This window comes from Pangasianodon hypophthalmus, chromosome 12 (genome assembly GCF_027358585.1).
Source record: "Pangasianodon hypophthalmus isolate fPanHyp1 chromosome 12, fPanHyp1.pri, whole genome shotgun sequence".
Lineage (NCBI taxonomy): Eukaryota > Metazoa > Chordata > Actinopteri > Siluriformes > Pangasiidae > Pangasianodon > Pangasianodon hypophthalmus.
Window position 1 is genome coordinate 7,749,564 of NC_069721.1, and position 26,727 is coordinate 7,776,290.

General features: G+C 37.2%; 1 protein-coding gene across 1 annotated transcript; it reads left to right on the forward strand.

The window, feature by feature from the left end:
* Positions 1–687: 687 nt before the first annotated feature.
* On the forward strand, positions 688–26,727 carry cabcoco1 (ciliary associated calcium binding coiled-coil 1). Its single transcript, XM_026914774.3, has 8 exons — positions 688–807; positions 1,258–1,352; positions 15,548–15,717; positions 17,932–18,079; positions 21,115–21,187; positions 23,146–23,256; positions 24,173–24,319; positions 26,410–26,727. The coding sequence occupies exons 1-8, from the start codon at positions 721–723 to the stop codon at positions 26,491–26,493; spliced, it is 915 nt and encodes a 304-aa protein (XP_026770575.1). The 5' UTR covers positions 688–720; the 3' UTR covers positions 26,494–26,727.

The following is a 26,727-nucleotide window of genomic DNA, read 5'->3' on the forward strand; positions in this document are numbered from 1 at the left end:
TTATTTATTTATTTGTTTGTTTATTGTTGTTGTTATTGTTATTGTTGTTGTTATTGTTGTTAATAATAATAATAATAATAGTGATGATGATTATTGTGGTTGTTGTTGTTATTATTATTGTTGTTGTTAATAGTAATAATAATAATAATAATAATAATAGTGATGATGATGATTGTTGTTGTTGTTGTTATTATTGTTGTTGTTGTTGTTAATAGTAATAATAATAATAATAGTGATGATTATTATTACTGTTGTTGTTGTGGTTGTTGTAGTTGTTTATTAATTAAGCTGAAATAAGATGGAATTATAAAAGAAACTAAATGTTTTGTAAACATTCAGACAGCTGGTGTCAGTAGGTAGTAAATAAAAGCCTTTGTACTGGAACATGATTAAAATGCATCATGTTTAGCTGATTATAATTACAGCCTGAACCATTCTCCCACCTCTTCCAATCAGAAGTATGTTCTGGTTTAAGTTTAAAATGATGTTGTCTGCTGTTTTTTTTTTTTATATATATATATTTATCGATTTTTATAATAGACGGTGGGTTAAAATGTCTGCCTGCAAAGCGCTCTGGGATAAAAAAAAACAAAACAACAAATACAGTAGAAGCGGTAAAATAAATAAACTTCCGGTCAAAGGGCGCTGCATGTAGGCTCTGTATGAAGGGGCGTTGATTAGCTCCGCCCACCCGTTACCCGGGCAACATCAGTATCCAACATGTCCGGACAGGAGAGAGCGCGTGAGCGAGGCAAATCAGCTGAAAAGTCAAAAACTACCACTGATAAAAAGGATGCGCGTTTAAATGTATGTATGTATTTATGTGTGTGTGTGTGTGTGTGCCCTGAACACATTAAACTGTGAAGTGAATTGTAATAGCTGGTTCATTTATTCGTCGAAAATAGAAGACTATTTTCTAGTTAGCGAGTCGCTAGTAATAGGCTCAATCCCAATTGTGTCCCTACACCCTATATAAGTGCACTGTGTAGGGTATGAAGTAATGGCGGTTTCAGCCTACGTAGTGACCTATACATGTAACAGGGAACAGTTTGGGATCCAGCTGTACTCAGCGACCTTAATGTGTTAATGTGTGTTTTTAATCAGACATGATAGATGGAGAAAATGATCAGGGTTATTAGTAAACTGATTTTAATTAATTTAATTAATTTCTCTAGCTTGTTGAAGAGTATCACTGTGATAAAGCTGACACTGAGATAAGTTGTTAAGTGTTAGATGGTCACTTGTTTTGTGCTGAAGGTGAATGAAGCAGGTGAGAAGTTTCCTCAGTGGCCATGTCTATCATGTGAGAACATAAATCTGCTGATGGAGCTTTCTGTGGATCAGGTGCAGCTGTGAGTATGCACATCTGTAAATCTACACCAGTTCCCTCACTACTCAAGCCTGCAATGTACACCAAGACCTATAAAGATCATTATGAACAGGCTCCGTCTTTCACAGATAAAAAAGACATTAATATAAGCTTTCGTTATTCTGAATTTGCTGTTAACAAATACACTATATGGCCAAAAGTTTGTGAACACCTGACCATCACACTCATATGTGGTTCTTCCCCAGACAGTTTCTCAGTATACTGTAACATTAATTCAATTCAATTTTATTTGTTTAGCACTTTTAACAATGGAGATTGTCACAAAGCAGCTCTACACAAATATATACATTCAGGATATAAATTTTAAATGTATAAATTTATCCCAAATGAGCAAGCCAGAGGGGACGGTGGTAAGAAAAAGTCCCTGAGACAACATGAAGAAGAAACCTTGAAGAAACATGAAGAAGAAAGAGAGGAGCCGGACTCAAAAGGGAACCCATCCTCATCTGGGTGACACTGGATAGTGCGATTATAAATAATTTCCCTTTTATAACTGTGTACTACATGGTCAAAAAATGCAGTTGTGTAACCAGGAAGTTCATTATACTTTTCCCATGAAGTCTGTTTTGTTGAAATTATCATACTGTTCATTGATGGAGACTTGATTGCAAAACTGATCGTAGAAAAAAACTAAAAAAACAAAAAAAATGATTCTGTTAAGATGTTGGCCTGCTGTTCGGAAGGTTGAGAGTTCAAACCCCAGCACCGCCAAGCTGTCACTGCTGGGCCCTTGACCCTCTGCTGCTCAGTTGTATAAAAATGAGATAATTGTAAGTCACTCTGGATAAGGGCATCTGCCAAATGCCATAAGTGTAAATGTAAATCATAGCAATTGCAGTTGTAAGCCATCACAGCGAAACTGTGATTACAAATTCCTTTCACTGGAACTAAGAGGCTCAAACATGTTCCAGTATGACAATACCCCTGTGCACAAAATGAGCTCCATGAAGACATGATGTGCTGAGGTTGGTGTAGAACTCGAGTGTCCTGCACAGAGCCCTGACCTCGACCCCACTGGACACCTTCGGGATGAACTAGTACACTGACTACAGGTCAGACCGCTCTACCTGACATCAGTGCCTGAACGAACACAAAGCCTTCCCAGAAAAGTGGAGGTTCTTTTAACAGCAAACTGGGGACTAAATCTGGAATGGGATGTTCAGCAAGCATGCATGGGTGTGATGGTCAGGTGTCATTAAACATTTAGCCATATAGTGTATGAATACATTATTCAGAATGAACAGGTAATTCTAAGCAGATACAAATACAGATGTTTTGGAGGACTAGGATCCCATGGGTCAGATATGAAGAAAGACCACGCTCATTAACATAAATGTGCGGCACTACATGAAACATTTATTCATCCTTATCCTAAGAAATAGAACCAACTAATTTCTTTAGAAAATATTGCAGGCAGGTACAAACAAAAATAATAACTGCACGAGTGTACATCTCTAGTTGAGACTAATTATGACCTTGACCAATGTAGCTGATGCCGAGGAGCTGTCAGAGCCAGAATTCACACCCTATGCTGGCATTTTTACCTCTGGGTGAAAAAAACACTCTATTTTTCTAGTGATTTCCAGGGTTTATAGCAGTACAGAATATGATTGTAAAGTGAAAATTACAGATTTTACAGATTTCTCCCCAAATTTGATCATTTATTTTCAAAATTCTAAAAATGCTGAATAAAAAGTAGATATGAGCAAATAATTTCTGTCAAGTGTCCATCATGGAACTTGCGTTTTATTGTGTAATACCCAGCTGTGAATGTTTGTGCCAGTTTTTGTGAATCTATGCTTGATATCTTCATTGGCAACTGATAGTCAACATTTTTCATGTCGTCTCTGATTAGAAAACCCAGGCAGTGATGTTCCTTGGGTTTTATATACTGAGAGGTTATTTACACATCTCTTGCTGGTAGTAAAGGAGCTGAATTAGTCCTGGGTCTGTACTTGTTCTTCGTTCGGCTGCTCCCATTAGGAGTCACCACAACGGATCATTGGTCCTCATATGTGATTTGGCACGGTTTTTATGCCGGATGCCCTTCCTGACAGGACCCTCCCCAATTTTATCCGGGCTTGGAACCAGTGACTGACATGTGTAACCTCACTGGCTGGGGTCGGTTGCCTGGTCGGGAACTGAACCCGGGCTGCGGTGTTGAGAGCGCCGTGGCCTAACCACTAGTCCTCCAGGCACCCTGTCTGTGCTGTTGTAACAATCTGGTAAATATATTTTTTAGGACATTTATAGCGTCACAGTAATAGAAGCCAAAGTTTGTATCCATGTATAGTACACAGACTAGCACTAATGTCCTCTCCTAAACATATCATATGTATGACAGCGACGAATAATGGTCATGCTGTCCATGCATGAACATCACTTTTTCACCATGCTGATTGTAGTAAATGATCTTTGGCAACTTTGGAGGCACTTGTTCTATTAAATTTGCCACCAGGGAAACCAAATCTGTTTAGCTAAGAAGGAAAATGAGTAAATAGCATTTCAATGACGTTAGATCAATAATGACAACAATGGGCCTCATTTATCAAGCTGGATACAGGTGGATGTAGGTGTAAATAGTTCATATGAGCATTTACACAAGAAATTTGGTAATCCTGTAGATTCAGAAAAACCTTTGTATCCTCGTGTTCCCGAGTGTGTGTAAATTTACACATAAGAAGACTAATATAAGTTTAAATTGCTTATTTTTATTACGTTTACAGCATTTAGCAGATGCCTTTATCCAGAGCGAGATATAGAAGTGCTTTGAGTCTGTATCAAAAACACATCCTCATGCTAGTTCACTAGGTCAGGGATTAAGAACACCAGCGAGAATATTTTGTGAAAACCAGTCATTTATATTATTGGCAATAGTTATGGAATATAAAAAATAAAGAAAGCAAGCCAACACAAATCCATAAAGTAAGAGAAATAAAACTAGTCATTCAAGTACGACAAAAGAAATGGCGCTGTATAAACAGAGGATGGCCGATCTGTCTGCACACAGCCCTGAGCAGTAAACAAATGCCTCCGCTGACAGAAGATTTAGTGCTCATTTATTATTATTTTTAATGTTATATATTATTTATTATTTTTATTTTGAATAATAGTGAGCCAAAATAAACTCCACTTTGTTTTTCATGCTTTACCCTCATTGATTGTTTTGTGTTCACAGCTGTCTGTGCACTTGACCTTTTATGGAAGTTCATGGGCTTCACTACTTGCATATCAGCTGTGCTGTAAACACATTTGATAATTTATGGATGATCGGCATTCATCAACACACACACACACACACACACACAAGTATAAGGAAAATCAGCATTTCTGAAACATTTTTAAATCCGGTGTAAATTTTTTAGTTCATTTGGTTTATTCAAACATTTAAATACAGCTTTATTAAAACAGTGATAGATGAGGCCCACTGTTTGTTGTTCATGTTCCTAAGATATATCAGGTAGAAAATAAAGTGAAAAAAGGAATTTTAAATCCTTAAAAGCAAACATAAACCAGAAGGTGACAAGGTTCAGGAGAGGACAAATTTATTTAACACTTTATCACCTGCCATTTCTCCTTCTTTCTCTGCTTGCTGTTAATTTCGCTTTCTAGCAAAGGAAGATGCTCCAATTCATTCCACTGTTTATAAAATAAATAATGTGCAGCTCAGGTTGCCTTATAGTGGGAATCATCAAAACTGTAGCTTCTAATACATAGGAACTGGTATTTTTGTTCCTATTACAATTATTACACTGATTTAATTGAACTTAATGCAATTATCTTCTTGCTCCATATATGCTTCTGCTTGCCAAGGTCTGCCTTGGTGTATTAAGTATGACGTCCTCTCCTGAATTGGGTTTGTTTACAAGCAGGGTCAAATTTTGACCACATGTAGCTTTTGCTGCATAAACAGCAGAGAGCAGCCAATTATGTTCACTTGGAAGAAGTCAGAATTTCATTTGATATACATTTCAAGCCGTTAAATTTTTGTTGGAAGACAATTGCAATTTCTTAATATTGCTATTTCTTTTCTATGGTTTTGTGAAAATTTTGTATGGTAGTTTCATAAAAATAGCATAAAGAGCTTGCATAAAAACATGGTAGAAATAATGTGAGGTTAATTTCATAAACATAAATGGAAAATTACTGTACATTCCTTCTGGCACAGTACGTCTCTGTTAAGGTATATGTATTTAAGTTCGAAAATTCTGTTGATGAGTGTTAGCTTAAGAAGAAAAGTAAAACAATTACACTGAAAAAAAGGAATGTGTTCGATCAGATTTAAAAACATACACTCATCGAGCACTTTATTAGGAACACTGTACTCTTTATTACTCTTTATTAGGAACACTATACTAATACAGGGTAGGGCCTCCCTTTGCTCTCAGAAGATAAGATAAGATAAGATAAGATAAACTTTATTGATCACTACAGCTCACAGAAAGTTAAAGTGCAGTAAGAAAGAAAAGGAAGGAAGAGAGAAAAGTTAAAACTATAACTATATATACACCCTTAGGAATAATAAAAGAAATAAAATTATATAAAATTATATAAAATTTATAAAATATTGCACATATGAACATCACGGTGTTGTAAGAAATAAAATTATATAAAATTATAAAATATTGTACATGTGAACATTACTGTAATGAGGTGTTGTAAAGTCTGACAGCCACTGGTATGAATGACCTGCGGTAGTGCTCCTTCCTACACTGGGGGTGTAGCAGTCTGCAGTCCCTTAATTCTTCATGGCGTAGTTTCCCCAAGATGTTGGAAACATTTCTTGTCTTTCTAGTTCATGTTGACATGATTGCATCACGCAATTTCTACAGATTTTTGGGTTCAGATCCGGGAAGGCCAGTGGTTTATGAAACCAGTTTGAGATGGCTTTTGCTTTATGACATGGTGCGTTATCATGCTGGAAGTAGCCATTAGAAGATGGGTAAATTGTGGCCACGGTGGGACGCACATGATCAGCAGCAAAGCTCAAATAGGCTATGGCATTCAAGCGATGGCTGATTGGTAATAACTGGCCCAAACTGTGCCAAGAAAACATTCCCCACACCATTACACTACCTCCACCAGCCTGGACTGTTGACACAAGGCAGGTTGGGTCCATGGATTCATGCTGTTGGCACCAAATTCTGATCCTACCATCTATGTGCCTCAGCAGAAATCGAGATTCATCAGACTAGGCTACGCTGTTGTGCGTGAAAATCCCAGGAGATCAGCAGTTACAGAAATACTCAAACCAGCCCCTCTGGCACCTACAACCCTGCCACGATCAACATCACTGAGATCACTTTTTCCCCCCATTCTGATGGTTGATGTGAACATTACCCGAAGCTGCTGGCCCGTATCTGCATGATTTTATACATTGCACTGCTGTCAGATAATTGCATGAATGATTAGGTGTACAGGTGTTTCTAATAAAGTATTCCATGAGTGTATTACTTACAGTTTACAAAAAAAATATTACGTTTCTCATCAAAATGTGATTTCATTGCTATACAACATTGAATTTAAACAAGTTTCTAATTACTAGGTTGAATTATGCAGAGAGAGTGTGATTAATTCACGTAGTGTTAACGTGATCCATTTTAAATCATGTGTGGCGTGATAGTGCAGGGGATACTATCACTGTCTCACAAACCCAGTGACCCGGGATTGACCCTGAACTCAGGTGAAAGTGTAGGGTTTTATTTTATTTAGAGCTTTGAAAATACATGATCAAATCATGCTGGATGCACAAAAACAAATAGTGTTAATGTAACGGAAATTCACGTGGAACCGATGTACGCATCTCGATTAAGTAAACTCAGGGGACTGTTTTTTCAGTGCTTTTAAATTCTGAAATTTCCTGTTTCAAGCTCCTTGGTATGTGCATAACCCCAAAAGAAACCCATTTTTCAGCATAAGGAATGTCTACTTTTCTCCCCAGGAAGGGTGGAAGTGGCAGCCTTTCCTGTGAAAGTGCTCTACAGTTGAGTACAAAGTTTTATATCTCCAAAAAAAAAAAAAATGGGGAAAATGTACCTCTATTTTACAATTTATCCCATTTACAAATAAAAATAATTCAAAGGCAAAGCAAATTAACAAAAAAAGGTTTGAAAAAGAACCAAATGTATGAAGTCAATGCTTTATGAACATTTCAAGGACAGAATCCAAAAGCTGCTCAAAGGCGATTTGGATGTAGTTATAAAGACAGTTGTTGGTTATACAAGAGTAAAATATTGTCCTGTCCACATGCAGTTCATTCTTAATGTGAGGTTTTTAATGAAGATGGATTCATAGAGCTAGAAATTAATCTTCCAATGAAAAGAGTGAAACTGTAGTGAACAAATAATGAAAAATATTGAAACAAAATCTTTAAAAACAAAAAAGAGCTTGATTTCTTTTTCATCATAAGTATGTTTCAGCTGTATTACTTTCATACCATAAGTGAAATCACAATTCCCAGACTCCCAGACTAAATATCATAATGGATTGAAGAAAACAGCTGAGTTCTTTGTACAGTACTGATAAAATGTAAATTGAAAAATAAGCAGTGAAACAAATAATTGTGCTGATTAGGCAATAAGACTGGCTGACCGGCTATAACATTTGCTTAGTGGAGGAGTTGCTCTTCTGCTTTCACAGAATTCCAAACAAAGGAGACTTAAAAAAGTGAGAACTTGCTTTAAAAATATGGTATCAGTCAGCTGTCTGGGAAATACTGTGTGAATTGAGTCATGTCTGAATTGACTGCATAAACTTTTGGTTCAGTCTCCTGTCAACTTTAGCGAGACTGCAGTAACAGTGTAAGATGGCAAAATGTCATGTAAATCTCTGGAGATTGAGCTAGTGGTGCTTCAGTACTTGTTGGAATGCACTGGTAATCAAGGACATTGCGTCCATTGAGTACTGTTCCAGCTGGACTGGGTGACTGAAATAAGAAGAAGAAGCCTTTTTTTGTCACATATACATTCAGCACAGTGAAATTATTGTCTTCGCATATCCCAGCTTGTTAGGGTCAGAGTGCAGGGTCAGAGTGCAGGGTCAGCCATGTAATGGCGTCACTGGAGCAAATAGTTTCCACCAGGAAATATATGACTAGTTTGAAAAATGCAATGACTAAGCTTGATAAATAATTATACCAAAAATGCTTAACCAGTCACAATGCACTACAGTCTACAGGCCACTGAAATTTTATCCACTTTCATGCATTCACATGAAATGGTCAGGGAAAGTGAATTGCCGCCAAGCGCAAATGTTTGCAGGACCCAGAGATTGAAGAAAGCTGATAATGGAGTCTTAAATTCAGCAACCTCAGGTAAGTTTATTAATTAGTTTGGCTTTATTAAAGTGGGCAAATAATTCATCCCAACTGCAAGGATATACACTTTTCAAAGCTTTTCACTAGATTTTGGAGTGTTGCTCGGGGATTTGTGCTCATTCAGCTACCAGAGAATTAGTGAGGTTGTGCGCTGGAGGCCTGGTGTGCACTCGGTGTTCCAGTTCATCCCAAAGGGTTGAGATCAGGGCTCTGTGCAGGTGACCCAAAATGCAAACTACTCTACCTCCATGACAGACAGCTTAAAGTAATGTTTACCTCTGACACAGAGATACATCCTCCATTAATGTTTCCTCATTAAATAAATATCCATCAATAAATAATGGATGTAAAAAATTCAGTCATTGTTGTACTGCTGTATTCGACTAAAGCTTGTAACTCGGAATTCTGAACTCTGACTAGGAAAAAACAGAAAAGAATCCTCAACCCTGAATTTAGCATATGACAGTATGTCCACATGGCTACTCACACCCTCACTTCACTAAATAATATTACAGTGCCTTGCAAAAGTGTTCAACCCCCCTAAAGGTCATCGGATTACAAATGCCACTTACACAGATTGTTCCAGCCAGTATTTTAACTGCAAACCAATATGCTCTTGCAGTACATTTTCAAAGTTAAAATTCTTTATTTATCAGCAAATCGTTAAAAAAAAAATAATAATAAAAAAATGAAAAATGGTGCTTGCATCAGTTCTACCCCCTTCAGATTAGTACTTGTAAGAACCACCTTGTTATTGCAAGCTGCAATAACAGCTTTAATTCTGTTGGGGTAAGTTCCTACCAGCTTTACACACTGTTTGGGAGTGATTTTCACCCATTCTTCCTGGCAGATTTGCAGATTCTTCAGGTTTGTTGGATGTTGTTTGTTGACTGCAATTTTCAAACAGTGCCACAGATTCTCAGTGGGATTCCAATCTGAACTTTGACTTAGCCACTGTAGAATATTCACCTTTTTGTGTTTAACCTTTCCTGTATTGCTTTGGCCTTGTGTTTGGGACCTGCTGTGAAGTTTCTCCAAAGATTTTTTTTTTTTTTTTAGCAGACTAAAGCAGGTTCTCTTGTAATATCCCCTTGTATTTCTCTCCATCATTCTCCCTCCACTTTTGACAGGAATCCCAGGTTCTGAGGATGAAAAGTATCCCAGAGCATGATTGTGCCACTGCCATATTTTACATCCTGGGATGGTGTTAACTGAGGCAAGGACTGTGATAAGTTTGCACCACACATATCACTTTGAAACTTGCCCAAATACAGTATCTCAATCTTGGTCTCATCACACTAAAAACTCATCTTCACTGAGTCACTCTTGTGCTTTCATATGGTTCTTCTTGAACAATGGTTTCTTTCTAGTCACCCTCCCATACAGTCCTCAATTATGCAGAGCTCTTCAAATGGGTGTCTGGTGCACCTTCACTCCAGTCTCAGCCACTGTACTCTGTAACTCCTTCAGAGTGACTGTTGGCCTCACTGCAGCTTCCCTCACCAGTCTCTGTCTTGTTTCTGAACTGATTTTTGACAGACGGCCTTGTCTAGGTAGTGTTTGGGTGGTGTGATGCAGCTTCCACTTCTTCACTATTGATCCAACAGTGCTTACTGGGATGTCTAACCTCTTAGATATAATTTTAGACCCTATTCTTAAACTATGAAATTCTATTAACCTATCTTTAGCTTCATTAGAATGCTCTTTAGTCTTCATTTTCACTCCCTTCCTGCTGACAGACAGTCTCTTCAATGACAGTTCAACAGAGGTGGTTTTTTCCAGCTGTTTTAATGTTTTAAAATTGGAACCTGGGTGGTTGAATACTTGTGCAAGCAGCATTTTCCAGTTTTTGATTTTCTTTAAAAATTCACTGTAAGGGAACATGAGTTTGCAATAAAAATACTGACAGGAAGAATATGTGTATTTATCATTTGTTATTTAGACAAAATCCAGGGAATGAATACTTTTGCCAGCCACTGTACTTTAGATCAGTCATCAAATAAATTGATTAAATCTATAACACTGACCATACAGTTCACTATTTTGAGAAAGTAAATACATCATAAACTCCAGATCACTAATTTAAGCTGGCTAGCTTGTTGCTAACAAAACAAACACTAGCATGGAGGCGTCCCTGTTTTTTCCCACTTTATATGCAGCAATAAAATGACCATCCACCATACAAGTCCCTATGAATGAGCTGTTACTATTGTAATGATAACATATTAGAATGAGTGTATTAATATAAACCTGTGATTAGCAACTAGAACTAGTGTCAGAGCTGCTGTTATAGAAAAATCGACTCTTTCTGATTCAACAGAATTCAATAGTGCTATAGTACAATAGTGAATAAGTGAATAACACAAACATTAGTACTTGTCACAGGTAGTTAGATGACATATCTTGTGTGAAGTGTATTTGGCATTACAATGAAGAAGGAATTTGAATGTGATTCTCACATTTCTCTTCTCTTCTGCCAGAACAGGATTGTTATCCAGTGATAGTAGCTTAATAAACAAAAATTAAATAATAGAACACACACCTGATGAAAAGAAAAAGACCATGTTTTGATATACTGAAAGTGGACAACTAACAACATACTTAATTTGCCATTTTCTTTAAAAAAACAAAACAAAACAAAACTTATGAATAGTATTTAATGTTGTGAGACCCATCAAAGACACGACTTCCATTTTATCAGAAATCAGCAAACAAAATTCATTTAAATAAAAAAGGGGATGCAAATCTTTTTTCCTTGCTTCCTGGAATAGGTCTTGTGTAAGTTCAACTCAACTTGTTGTTTGTATGAGACCTTCTCACTAAACTCTGGCTGGCAAATCAATAATGCGAAGTTTACGACATCCTGTTTGTAAAAGCAGAAGGAGAAGTGGCCAAGTAACGCTGTCTCTTGCACCCAGATTTTCCTGTTGTATACACAGGATTTGTTTAGCCATTGTAATGCCAGTGACTAGAGGTTTATTTCAAAACTCAGTATAGTGGTACAGTGGTGGCTGAATGGTTAAGGCTCTGGGTTATTAATCAAAAGGTCAGGGGTTCAAGCCCCAGTACTGTTAAGCTGCTGCTGTTGTGCATTTGAGCAAGGCCCTTAACCAATCAAACCAAACTAATCTGCTCCTGTGGTGCCATATCATGGCTTACCCTGTGCTCTGATCCCAGCTTCCTAGCAAGGATATGTGAAAAACTGCATTTCATTGGCTCTGTACTTATACTTTGTGCAATGACGATAAAGTTAAAACCAAACTTTGGCAAAAAAAAAAACAACACCCTGATAAGTTTTCTTCTTGTCCTTTCATCTATTTTGGAAGGACATCCCGTTCTTGGTAACGTCACTGCAGTGCCCCATTTTTTCCACTAGTTGATGATGGCCTTCATGGTGTTCTATGGTACATCTAATGTTCTGGAAGATCCTTTGTATCCCTCTGCTGATTGCTTCCTTTCGACAAAGAGATACCATACATGCTTTGTAAGATCTTTGTGGTCCATGGCTTCAGAAGTTGGACGAAACCAAGAAGATGTCACGAAAATCGTACAGGAACAGCCGGGCTTTATTCTAGGAATAACTTCTTTGATGACAGATGTATGATAATTAGTTTTGAACCTTCTGAATGTCACATGCCCCATTATAAAAGGGTGTGCAATTGTTTTCCCCTTTTTTTTCTAAAACATTTCTATTTGATTATCACTTGAAATTTGTTGGTTGCTATGTCACATTAAAGGTGGAAAAACATCTGACATGATTTAGACTATCTTGGTTTCATTTTTAAAATCATCATAAACTCCAGATCACTAATTTAAGCTGGCTACCTTATTGCTAACAAAACAAACAATATCATGGAGGTGTACATGTTTTCTCCCACTTTATATGCAGCAATAAAATGACCATCCACCATACAAGTCCCTATGAATGAGCTGTTACTATTGTAATGATAGCATATTAGAATGAGTGCATTAATATAAACCTGTGATTAGCAACTAGAACTAGTGTCAGAGCTGCTGTTATAGAAAAATCAACTCTTTCTGATTCAACAGAATTCAATAGTGCTATAGTACAATAGTGAATAAGTGAATAACACAAACATTAGTACTTGTCACAGATAGTTGGATGGCATATCTTGTGTGAAGTGTATTTGGCATTACAATGAAGAAGGAATTTGAATGTGATTCTGACATTTCTCTTCTCTTCTGCCAGAACAGGATTGTTATCCAGTGAAGGAACATTCTTGGGCTTGTAGAAGGTTGAGAACTGTCCTCCATCTCAGGTGGATTTTCATCTGAATGAAAGCGGGACATTTTAAGCTCATTGTAGCTTAATAAACAAAAATTAAATAATAGAACACACACCTGATGAAAAGAAAAGGCCGTGTCTTGATATACTGAAAGTGGACAACTAATAACATACTTAATATACCATTTTCTTTAAAAATAAAACAAAACAAAACTTATGAATAGTATTTAATGTTGTGAGACCCATCAAAGACATGACTTCCTTTTGACATGACATGATTTTATCAGGAATCAGCAAGACATGATTTTATCAGAAATCAGCAAACAAAATTCATTTAAATAAAAAAAGGGATGCAAATCTTTTTTTCCTTGCTTCAGTTTCTGGAATAGGTCTTATATCAGCCTTTTGTTTGTATGAGACCTTCTCATTAAACTCTGGCTGGTAAATCGATATTGCGAAGTTTACAACATACTTTTTGTAAAAGCAGAAGGAGAAGTGGCCAAGTAAAGCTATCTCTTGCACCCAGATTTTCCTGTAATGTACAGAGGAATTGTTTAGCCATTGTAATGCTAGTGACTCAAGGTTTATTTCAAAACTCAGTACGAACCGAAACCAAATTGATATGAGTTTGGATATCAAATAGATAGAAGTTTGCCAAGTAACAAATACTTTGTTAAGCCGCACTATAAACCTTAAAAATTTCAATAGTTATAGAAGGTAAGGGAAAGGGCAATTCATGTTCTGGGTCAGAGCGGTACGAACAAATTTTGTGTGAAACCTTCTCTGGAAACTGGTTTACTGGAAGCCTTGTATACTGTCTGTATTTACTGTATTTATTGTACTGTCAGCAGACATAATGTGAAGCTTCTTAATGCACATTAGAGGCAAATGTCCAAATAAAATCCTGTCAGCTATACACTATTTTAATATATATATATATATATATATATATATATATATATATATATATATATATATATATATAAATGTAATCAGATCAGTGGTGATTCAGACTTAATTGAAGCATCAGGTAATCAAGGACATTTTGAGATTCTGCCCCAGCTGGACTGGGAAACTGAAATACATGCTCAGTCCATATTCTTTGTAGGCCTTATTAAAAGAAATGGACAGAAAAGGTTTGTTAATGTTCTGGATACAGAATCAGAGAATCAACTCCCAACCCCCAGTCTGGTTGACACCTACAGATACCTTGCTGTCCATCTCAGCAACAAGCTGGACTGGAAGGTCAACTCAAAGACTGTGTACAGGAAAGGGATGAGCAGCCTCTGCTTTCTGTGGAAGCTCAGGTCCTTTAATGTTTGCAGCAAGATGTTAGAGATCTTCTACCAGTCTGTGGTAGCCAATGCAGTCTTTTTTGCAGCAGAATGCTGGGGAGGCGGCATCAGAGATGGAGATGCAAAAAAAAAAACTCAACAAACTGATCAAGAAGGCTGGCTTGGTCATGAGCTGCTCTCTGGATGGTTTTGAGTTGGTGGTGGAAAAGAAGACACTCAATAAACTCAAAGCCATTCTGGACAATAAACAGTATCCCCTCCATGACCTACTGGTTAAGCATTGGAGCTCCTTTATAAGGAGACTCATTCAGCTCTGCTGTAGAAAGGAATGGTATGAGAGATCACACTGTACAACTGTGCTGGGACACTATTTTGCACTGAGCCAGGTTTAAGATAAGCTCATTGGATGATAGTTGAACTTTACTACTATCCATTATTCATATCCATGTGCACTGCCACTTCTAGTCATAGTGATATAACAAAATTCAAGTGAAAAAAAAAATCGAAACGGTTTAAAAAAGAAAGAAAAACTAACCACAATCTGGCTTTGTGTGCAGATCCCTTAACTAAGACTTTGTTAAAACACCTTTGCTTATAATACAGCACTCAGTCTTTTTGGGTAAGAGTCTACCAACTTCTTGTTTGGCACATCTTGTTTGGCAGTTTTATTTCTCTTTTCTTTCTATCTCTAATTGCAAAAGGACCCCTTGTACACAATCCTTAATTTAGACCTGGGCTCTGACCAGGCCATTGCAAAACTCTGGTCTTCTACTTTTTCTCTAGCCATTCCATTGCCGTTCCATTGTTTCTTTTTTTCTTTTTCTCATATTCACTCTATACAGTACTGTATATCCCTATTCATTTTATCGCTGTTTACAATGTTTACACTGTTGACTATATTTGCACTGCACTGCCACTTTAATTCCAATCAAGTTTGCTGCTTATATCTACACTGTTTACACCCCACTGCACTACCATATCTCACTCTTAGAATGTATTCTTTTTTATATTTATTCTTATTTTATATAATTTATAATGTTACATTCATTTGAGTGTACTTTTAACTCTCTGTGCTGCTGTAATATGTGAATTTCCCTCTAGGATGAATAAAGTGATATATCTATTTGTCTTATCTATCAGTTTTTTCCCAGACCACTACAAAAAGTGACAATGCAAAGTGCATGATGGACTTCCAGTTGAATTTTATACCTAACACCTTCATCTCAACTTCCATCAGTAAATGTACATCTAGTTTTACTCCAACATCTTTTTCTCCTGTGTTTCTTGTTTCCCGTGTTTAGGCAATTTGTGGATGTACTTGATTTGAAGAAACACCAAACGTGTGTGAAGGAGGCCTCACTGCTGGACTACTTTGTTGCAGGATTTTGGTGGGCCAAGGAGATGACCTTCACATGCCAGCAAATCTCATTTATTATGGCCCTCTTACAGCTGCTGCTTGACAACATCAAAGGTAAATATGTAGAAGGAGCACGACAATATGTACACTATATGGCCAAGATTTTGTGGACACCTGACCATCACACCCATATGTGCTTGTTGATTTAGTCACTGCTTTGCTGTTATCATAACCTCCAGTCTTCTGGGAAGGCTTTCCACTAGATTTTGGAGCATGGCTCCTGGGATTTGTACAGTCACAAGAGCATTAGTGATGTCAGGCAGTGATGTCGGGAGAGGAGGCCTGGGGTTCAGTCGGTGTTCGAGTTCATACCAAAGGTGTTCAGTGGGGTTGAGGTCAGGGCTTTGTGAAGGCCACAAAGTTCTTGAGTTCTTCCACTCCAGCCTTGGCAGACCATTTCTTCATGGACCTTGCTTTGTACACGTGGGCATTGCCATGCTGGAAGAGGTTTGGGCCTCTTAGTTCCAGTGAGGGGAAATTGTAATGCTACAGCATACAAAGACATCCTATACAATTGTATGCTTTCAACCTTTTGGCAAGATCCACATATTGGTGTGATGTACATACTTTACATATGTGATCTACATACTTTTGGCCATATAGTGAATATTGGTATGAAAACAAAATGTGATGAGGAATGCCGAAATAGTGACACCGTTAACAGTGTGTGATTCTGGTGAAATGATGACATCACAAAAATGTTATTTGCAGATGTTTGGCAGAAACATTATACACTCACTGAACACTTTATTAGGAACACTATACTCTTTATTACTCTTTATTAGGAACACTATACTAATACAGGGTAGGGCCTCCCTTTGCTCTCGAAACAGCCTCAATTCTTCATGGCATGGATTCCACAAGATGTTGGAAACATTCCTCTGAGATTCTGGATCATGACATTCATCACGCAATTTCTGCAGATTTTTGGGTTCAGATCCGGGAAAGCCACTGGTTCATGAAACCAGCTTGAGATGACTTTTGCTTTATGACATGGTGCGTTATCATGCTGGAAGTAGCCATTAGAAGATGGGTAAATTGTGGCCATGGTGGGACGCACATGGTCAGCAACAAAGCTTAAATAGGCTATGGCATTCAAGCGATGGCTGATTGGTAATAACTGGCCCAAACTGTGCCAAGAAAACATTCCCCACACCATTACACTACCTCCACCAGCCTGGACTGTTGACACAAGGCAGGTTGGGTCCATGGATTCATGCTGTTGGCACCAAATTCTGATCCTACCATCTGTGTGCCTCAGCAGAAATCGAGATTCATCAGCTGTTGTGCGTGAAAATCCCACGAGATCAGCAGTTACAGAAATACTCAAACCAGCCCCTCTGGCACCAACAACCCTGCAACTATCAACATCACTGAGATCACTTTTTTCCCCCATTCTGATGGTTGATGTGAACATTATCCGAAGCTGCTGGCCCGTATCTGCATGATTTTATGCATTGCACTGCTGCCACACGATTGGCTGATTAGGTAATTGCATGAATGGGCAGATGTACAGGTGTTCCTAATAAAGTGTTCAGGGAGTGTATATACTGGTTGTTGGGTGTGTCATAGGAATGAGTCCGTCTACTGACTCCACGATAGATGCAGTCAATGCATTTGCCCTTTTGGGTTTGTCTTTGTTTTAGAACTAATACACTATATGGCCAAAAGTATGTGGACACCTGATCATCACACCCTTATGTGGTTCTTCACCAGACTTTTGCCACAAAGTTGGAAGCACACAATTGTCTATAATGTCTTTGTATGCTGAAGCATTACAATTTCTCTTCACTGGAACTAAGAGGCCCGAACCTGTTCCAGCATGACAATGCCCCTGTGCACAAAGAGAGCTCCATGAAGACATGGTTTGTTAAGGTTGGAGTGGAAGAACTCAAGTGTCCTGCACAAAGCCCTGACCTCAACCCCACTGAACACCTTTGGGATGAATTAGAATGCCGACAGGGCTGAATGGTCAAATCCCCACACCCACAATCCAAACTCCAGTGGGGTGAGCGGAGGTTATTATAACAGCAAAAGGGGACTAAATCTGGAATGCAATGTTCAGAAAGCACTAATGGGTGTGATGATAAGGCATCCACAAACCTTTGGTCATATAGTATAACTTCACCCTTTAGAAAAACCCTTAAGTTGGCACCAAGTGTTTTCCAAAGAAGAAATGTTGAAGGGAAGGCAATAATAGCAAGTTAGGGAGAATAGTTTTGCAGTATAATCTCCTGACTACGCTGGCCCTGGATTTGTCATTTTCAGACAAACACATGCCATTTGCTGACAATTTTAAGGAGTTCACCCGGACGCTGCTCGCAACTAGACAGTCATCACCATCGGCAAGTGCCGCTGTTAACCCGCTGTTTGATGTGGATCAACTCAAATCCATTACAGATTACTTCAGGAGCAGGTTAATATTTCTCTCTCACACACACACACACACACACACACACATACATATATATATTTATTTATTTAATCACATTGCTTTATATATATATAACATTCTCCTGAACATGCTGTAATTATCTTCAAATTATGAGCAGTAGTAGGATGAATAAAAACGAGATCATTCTTTTCCTGTTTTTCATTAATAATGACTGTGAGATATTCACTCCTTTGCCTACTAGCAATACGCAAATTGGATCCCTTTTTATATCCTCTATAATTAATACTATGCATAATTCATAAACCAATGGATTGTGAAGCATGTAGGCTTCTGTGGTGCATAACAAGTTGCACAGCTGTGAAAAAAAAATCTAAATCGAGGTGAAAAACACAAGCAAAACAGTTATATTTGCACTGATTTAAAATCTTTAGTATTTTAAGCAAGCAAATTGTGAGCATTTTAAATCTGCTGCTTTATTCAGGTCTTTGGGTAAAGCACTCGCTAGTGGTGTAGTCTTATCAGGTCATTTCTTTAGCCTCTTAATAGCTTCAGTGTCATCCATAAAATGGCCACCAGCAAGCTATAGGTTGATTATAGATGTAGTGTAAGAGCACTGACTTACATTTAATAGCACCATTAATCTTTCTTATCTGATATACTGTAATTACTGTAGTTTACAAAGGGACATAAACAGTTTGTTTTAGCATTAATTTAGCATTAATAGTTAATGCTTGGTTTATGTTTGGCAGTAATGTACTGTTCTGTGGATGTATGGCCAGATATAAATGTGCTCTTATTAACAATGAAAATAATTGTAACACAGTAACCCGAACTCAAGGTCCTGGAGCTGTGAGGTAGCAATATGACCCGCTGAAGCACCACCATGCCGCCCTATCAAGCTTAACCAATCCCAAATTCATTACGTGATCATAATGTGGCTCGAGCTAATTATTTCTGTTCATGGGTTACGGTGTAACTTGTTATGGTTTTCTTCACAAACTATTACAGTACAGTATACATAACATCCAACGGTAGCTAGATGAAAAAAGTACTGTACTGTATGTTCAATGTGAATGTTGGTTTTTTGTTGAATGTAGGTTACAAAAGGGTCATGATTGATGCTGATGTTTGACCCACCATGATAATTCTACAGTAATAATGATATCAGTAGAGCATTGGCAATTTTTTTGGTCAGGAATCAGGAATGAAAGTTTGAGTTTGAGTAAAATGATGCTATTACATAATTTTTTTGCATGTCTTTGGAGGAAGGGTGTTTGGAGAGGTTTGAATTGAATTGAGGATGTGGGATTGAAGGAAGGGGGAGGACTCTTTCTGTGGAATTTTGGAGGAAGTTAGGAAGCTTGCCAACACTGATTATGGCAGCTTTAAAAGCAACTCTAATTACTGTCTACAGCTGTTGGCAATGTTTCTTTAAAAGGTTGCAAGTGTATCTTGCCCTCACAAATCTTACAAATTGTAGCCGATAAGTTAGATGGCGATTCATCTTATGACTGCCTGTCCATTTTATCTCTCTGTTGTTTGCTGGTCGTTTAGCTAGTGACAGTTTTGGAGTGCTGTTTGCTAGCTTGGCTGCTTGGCAAAATTTGTGCTCGTTTGTAAGTGTTTTTAATATGGATGCACTCTGAAAAAGAAAAAAAAGTGCAGTTTCTATTTATATGGTGTTAGCAGAATGTGAACTTGCTTGTTTGTTTTCTATTAGTTCCATTAAACTGTTAAAGTGCTCAGAAAACAACATATCCATAACTATCCATAAAGTAGCTTTTTAGCCAGTTAGGTAGCAAGCTGGGTAGTTAGTATTAGCTTGAAATGTTCTTGGTAACTAGCATGTTTTTTTTTCTTTTTTAGTAGTGATGTTAAACTAAAGAATGACCCAGAAAGTTACCTAGAGCATTAAATACATAAACCATAAAATCTTTTCTGTTCACTAACAGTAACATGCTAGTTAGCTTGATAGCTAGCTGGCTTGTTAGCATCAACTACAAATTTCCTTGATAACTAGCATGTTCTAGCATGTTTTTTATAAGTTTTTTTTATTAGTTTTTTAATAGTGGTGTTAAACTGAAAAAAAAAAGCCCAGAGTTAGCTAGCTCTATAAATTATTTAATTGTTATTGTTAGCTTGTTAGCTAGCTAGAATTATAGCCGCCTTCAGAAACATATTGATTGCTGATTTTGCACACAGGCTTAACATTCACTGAAAAGAACAAGATAATCACAAAATTTCTCTTAATGTAAATTCACCGTGCCCTGGAGTAAAACAGAAGAGTCTGAAAATTTCCCAGTCCTAATTCCCAAAGCAATGATATTGAGAATAATTAAATAAAATATTTGCAATATTATATATGTATGTATGTGTGTATATATATATATATATATATATATATATATATATATATATATATATATATATATATATATATATATATATTGCAAATATTTTATATTAATATATATTATATAATACTGGATATATATATATATATATATATATATATATGTGTGTGTATGTAAAACTCTTAGGCACCCTATTTTTTTTTTTTAGTACAAACTTTGTTATAGATTTTTATTTTATGACCTATACAAAGTTCAGTACAAAAACAATTTATATTTCCAAACATTAGTTTAGATTTCCAAACATTAGTTTTCCTATAGTTTTCCTATTAGTTTTTATATATATGTATATATATATATATATATATATATATATATATATAATTGTTATTAATATACAATGATTATTGTAAATTACTGTATATTAATATGTATATTAATATTAATTACCTTATATTTATAAAATGAATCAGATTAATAGATTAATTAAATCACTATTAATTAATTTCCAAAATATTGTTTTAAATATTGCAGTCAGGCATTTGCGTTTTGTAAAGAGAAAGCCTGCCACCTAGTTGTCAGAAACGGGTCATGCCCATTAGTTTTTCCTCAGGAACCCTGACCAAACACCTACACGTCATTGTTTTAAAAAAAAAAAAAAAAATTCTTTTCATTAAACACATTTAACTGTGTGTTGCACTTCAGTCTTTTCCAGCATTACAGTCTCTACGAATTCCTCTTCTCTCACCCTAGAGACAACATGCTGCAAGGAATGGAGGTAATTATAATCTTCTAATTATAATCATGTATACACATCACATGTACATAGGCTACATGAGGTCTGGATAACGGATTCAGATCATTCAAATTAATTTCAAGGATGCTGAGGTTATCAGCCATACCCCAGTGCCATTCATCTGTGATCATTGTGTAAATGATCATGTGTAATCATTTCTAGATAGAGGTTGTCATTGTACTAGTATGAGGAAGTGTCTTGTGACGGGAACTCTAAACAGAGTTAGAAGGAAGGGCAGTGACGTGTGTGGAGATCAGCCAGCTTTTCCTATCTTTGTTCTTATACTGATAAGCTATCTCTAATCAACCACAATCAAACACAGCAAGACTCAAGATTTATATATATATATATATATATATATATATATATATATATTCTTTTTCTTACAACCCAGGTTCATTGTTTTTATTACAGTGTTTTCAATGCACTTCAGCTTTGCACAAAGACTGTCATTTCAAATAGAAGAAAAAAAAGCAGGGATTAACTGCCTACATTGACATTTTCCAGGATTTGCAAGAGTCACAGTGCAATTTGGCACAATCTTCTTTTTAATTGCTTTACTCTGAAATGTAATTGAAGCTGACTAGCATGTGTTTTTCCCCTTTCAGGACACAGATATGGCAGATATGTGGTGACTCACCAGCAGCAGATATAACAGCTTGTTCAAATTCATTTATCATCATCTTAATTACCACGCAAACATTCAGCAATCAGACTTTTTTTTTTTTTTTTTTTTTTTTACATATGAAAGCTATTTGACCACCGGTTCCTTCTAAAATAAGACAACCCAGATGCTGTTGCAAATTAAGCGGCAGTAAATTGTCTCCACATCTTGTCTTGGCTTTGCAGCGCGCCTGCCCCTTGTCTCTCTCGCCTCTCCATTTTGCAGGTGGTGAACAGCATTAATGAGAGCTGTCATCTCTCCGTTTGAAATTCAGCTCGGGCGGATCCGAGCCTGCCTCTCAGCTGATTTGCTCATCCATTATTAACGTGTAATGATTATGTTCCATACACACTTTCAAAATGTCAGACAGCAGGAAAAGCGTATTGCTAATATTTTTTCGTCCAAGTGGCCATTAATATTCATGACGTGTCGCACAGTGCCAGTCTGTCTCCGAACTATAAAAGTGTAAAGTCCCTAAAATGGGAAAACTCATTACATCAGAAGCGGAAGACAAGCAGCAGATTTGTTTAGTGCCTGAATGGTGCTTTAAGCTGCTGCGAGTGAATAGTTATATTTGCTGTGGAGCATCGTGGGGATCAGTGAACAAATCTAGGTCAAGCACTGTGCCACAGACATAATGGGTCCCGAATGTCATATAACACGAGCATTTTCTATTTGTTTTGATGGAGGGTTCAAAGCACTGTTTGAATATTAATATCCTCATTTTCCAACCCTCCTTTGTTTCTCTATATATATTGGAAACATTTTAGTGAACCAACATGTTTAACAAGTTACACAAAGGAAAGCAGAAAAGCCTTCTCTTTTTTTTTTGCAGCCATTAAAGTGACGTTAATTCGTTTATCGGGAGATGAAAAAGCATGAATCATGTGCAGGGGAGTAATGCAGAGCAATTGAGTAATGAAGGACCATTGTTCTTCCCCTCACCCTCCATTTGACATTGTAATTATCTCAAATATGTAAACCACAGAGCCTTTGTTTTTCTTACAGAGCTGAGTTTGGGTTTTGTATGCGGGGCTTCCTGCCAAGTGAACTGTAAAAGCATTCCAGCTAAATGACAAGAAAACGTATCTCACAGCCTTAATGCAAAGATTAAATACCTTCAGGCATAAACATTTTTTTAAAAATCAACTTGTGCATCATTGTTTTTATACTTCAGTTAAATGTTTTTATAATTCAGTTAAAGTAAACAAGGCAGGCATGTGGATAAGATATGCACTGTTATTGACATATTCATTGGTGTTGTGTGATGTTCCAGAGGAACATCGAGGTAGTTAATTCAGCTGACTTCATCGCTCCGCTGGAGGAGGGAACGCCAACTGATGACCTCCATCACATAGCTCCCTCCCCTGCCGTGCTGCCTGATCAGGTAAAGAAAGTTGCTGCCAAACACATTCACAAATCGCCAAACTTCTACACAGAAACCCAAGAAATGAGGTTTAAACAGTCCAGTTGTTCGTGTGGTGCATGTAGTGATTCAGTTTTTGGCTTTGTGATATGACCAGTGAGTGAGAAAATGTGTTTCACATGTGAATCATTTCGAAGAGGAAACATGAATCTAGTTCCAAGTATGAGTAACATTTTTCCTTTTCGCTCACACCGCGCTGCACTCCAGCTGGAATATGCAGGCAGTGCTCCATGGTGAGGGAGGAGAGGGACTGTAATTCGCAAACAATCTGCTCTCTGTCCACAGGCCAAAATTCCACTCGAAGCCTCTTTATTTGAGGAAAAAATGCTTTAATACTACATGAAAATGTTTTTTTTATATGTTAAAACATATGGCCTTCAATTTAGGTATAGTATACACCGCATAGGCTGATTTCTTCTATAACAAGAAGGACACCTGAAGTTAAAAAAAAATACTGTACATGCAGTTCAAAGCAAGACCACATGTAGGTGCTCTGCCTCCTTTAATAGCTTTCTTAGAAGGACTTTCCCCTGTGTGTCAATATTGTTTCTGCATTAACGCCTCAGTTTTAATGGTTATTCAGGATCATGGCTCATATCTCATCTGTAAACGGTTACGCCTCTTACACGAAAACATCTTTTCCCCATTATTAACAATTCAGGTTCCCATCAGAAATTGCAATATTTTTCTATTATGCAGCGTCCAAGAATGTAACGAGCTTTCCCGTCTTACAGCAGCATTAGCGGGAACAGCTCACACCAGTAAACACATCTGGCACGTTCATGTAATCCTGCGCATTTGAGTGTTAGTTACACTTTGTTTATGGCTGTCTGGCAGGACTAGATTTATGTTAAATAATGCATTTATATTCTCTCAGGATTCGGACACGTGCGTGGAGAAGAATGAGGAAGAGTCTGGTGAATGTGAACAGAGAGAGACACTCGAAAGCCTGGAGGGCTTCAGCGTGGAAGATGTGCGAGAAGTGCTTGGGGAAATGACCAGAGAAGTGCTGGTAAAGCTGCAGGTATGACGCACATTTCAAGTGTGTGAACGAAATCAGCACTAAATAATGAGTGTAAAGTTAAAAAAAAACAAAAAAAACTTCGTGTTGTGTATAAATGTTTTCTCAGACCAAAGTGAACTGACTTAACAAACTAACTTAACACACTAAAAAATAATACAAATTCTTCCCAGAATTACAAAAGTTTTGGTAACTCTGTTCATGTGTGGATTTTGATAAATACCAGTCACTCATAAATAACCAAGCATGACGCCTACAAACCTCCATAAAAGACAAAGCTTGCAGAACTAAAAACGACAAAACGATGACTAAATGGCAAAAGAGTGCCTCCTAAGAGCGGTGTGCAATAAATCTTCCAGTAATGCAGCTCAGTTACCATCAGCTACCATAAACACACACTAACTCTTCCTAAGTTTATACACAGACATTACTTTTGTCCTAATCATATCGCTAGTCTTATTTGTCTTAAGTCATTAGAATAAAGTGAGTTTCATTTCAAATAAATTTGCAGTAACTCATGCCAGTTATACAATTTGAAGCCTATCAATCGAGATTCACATCCTTATACCAAAATTTATACAAACTCAGTAGGATATGAATGACAAATGTTTTTTTCCACCAAAATAACAGGATTTTCATGAATACCACAGTTCTTGTGTAAATGCTCCTGCGAAAGATTTACAAATAAATTCATTCGTATCCAGCTTGATAAACGAGGGCCATTATCCGCATGCTTATCCTGTCACTTACAGGTTTCCTCCTGTAAAGTATGCAAATAAACGGAACCTTCATATATTAGGGAAGAAAAGTTGTGAGGCGAAGACGACTAAAGGGAGAAGCCGCAGGGTCCTGGAAGGAATGATATTAGTGAAAATATCAGGTCTGAGCTCATACTGTCCCACAGGCCTCCTCTACCCAAGTGATCTTGCCAAAATAAAAAAAGATCTAATATTAAAACTTGAGTAATGTTCCCCAGCTTAATATCGTTGGTATTCTGCACATAACACGGAACACATTAGACAGCTCCTGGCAGATATTCTGATTAATTTTACGGTAGACTTAAGGTGGAATCGAATTACTGGGTGTGCTGCGGTTGCAGAAAACAATCTGCCCTCGCAGATTGCTGTATTGTGTCATCCCTATCGTACATTTTCACAAGCTTAACAAACAGTAGCATGCAGGTAAAAGAGGATTTTCATTTAGACGGGATAAACGATTTTACACACACTTGACTCGACTTCCATAAAGACGTTTCTGTTCCTGTAATGATTTATATGATTTGGTGGACACTGTGTAAATTGAGAGGCTGTTTGTAGGCTTATGTATGAATGAGCTGCTGTAAAATTGGTCCTATTTCCATCAGTTTTTCTGTTTACCCCCGCTGTAACATCTGCTCAGGGTCAATTACATATTTCACTCCAAGCTATATTTAGCCGTGTGCAAAACAAAAACCTCTCCCAGCTTAAGCAGCCTGCATTGACCATTGGTTGTGTTTTTTTTTTTTTTTTTTTTTTTTCTTCTGTTCTCCTTTGAGGCTTTTCTCTCGGGATCGGGTTAAGCTGTTGAGTATATGCTTAGCATCACAGCCTGCTCCAGCTAGTTTGAAGCGTTTGATTTTGATGTGGATTAAATCTGCCACTAAAACTGTTCTTCTTTCCCCATTGAGTGAAGTTTAATAACATCCGTTTTTTTTCCCCCCTCTCTGGGATATTTTAGTTGCGAAAGTTCCCAGGAGTGTCATAACTCATGTGGATCTCATCATGCCTTATATGGTAGAAACTCTGAAAAAGGCAAATGCTGGAAATGCTGTGGGTGACTTCCCAACCATATTGTTACCATTACAGATGTGCGCTGGAGGCATTTAATAGGCCTGTGTGTACAATGAGAATCCGGGAAAAGAAACTTCACCCTCGCTATTAAAACATTAGATCTTTACTGCAGGGTGTTCAACTTTTTCTTGTAGCAGAGTTGTTTCTAAACAAGTTGTTTAAGAAGGAATACGCAGCATGTACTGTTTTACATCACATAGATCATCTGTGACAGTGTTATAGATGTCGAGTTTAATGGATGTATGCATTTTTTGTGTCCAACAGGCAGATTTCACAGAGAAGCTGCGCATCCAGGAAAAGACCTACACAGCCAGGTTAGAGAGTCTCAAGAGACTGACGTCCAAATAACGCTGCTGAAGAAAGGGGAAGCATCCACTGTTTTTTCTTATGTAGACAAAAAGTGTTATACGACACCAATAGTTATATAGCAAAAACAATACAAATACTACTAAGCTTAAGAAGCTTTAAAGAAGTCTTAAGAAAGGAATAAAACATGACAGTGTGTGCTGTTAAAGGAAAATAATTTCCAACAAGAGCACCTCCTTTATAATTTATTAATAAATGACATCACATTTTTATCCA

Coding starts and splice junctions, on each gene's coding strand:
- cabcoco1 (XM_026914774.3), top strand. CDS start 721: ATGTCCGGACAGGAGAGAGCGCGTGAGCGAGGCAAATCAGCTGAAAAG. Junction 15,718..17,931: donor GCTGCTTGACAACATCAAAG/GTAAATATGTAG, acceptor TGTCATTTTCAG/ACAAACACATGCCATTTGCT. Junction 18,080..21,114: donor ACAGATTACTTCAGGAGCAG/GTTAATATTTCT, acceptor GTTGCACTTCAG/TCTTTTCCAGCATTACAGTC.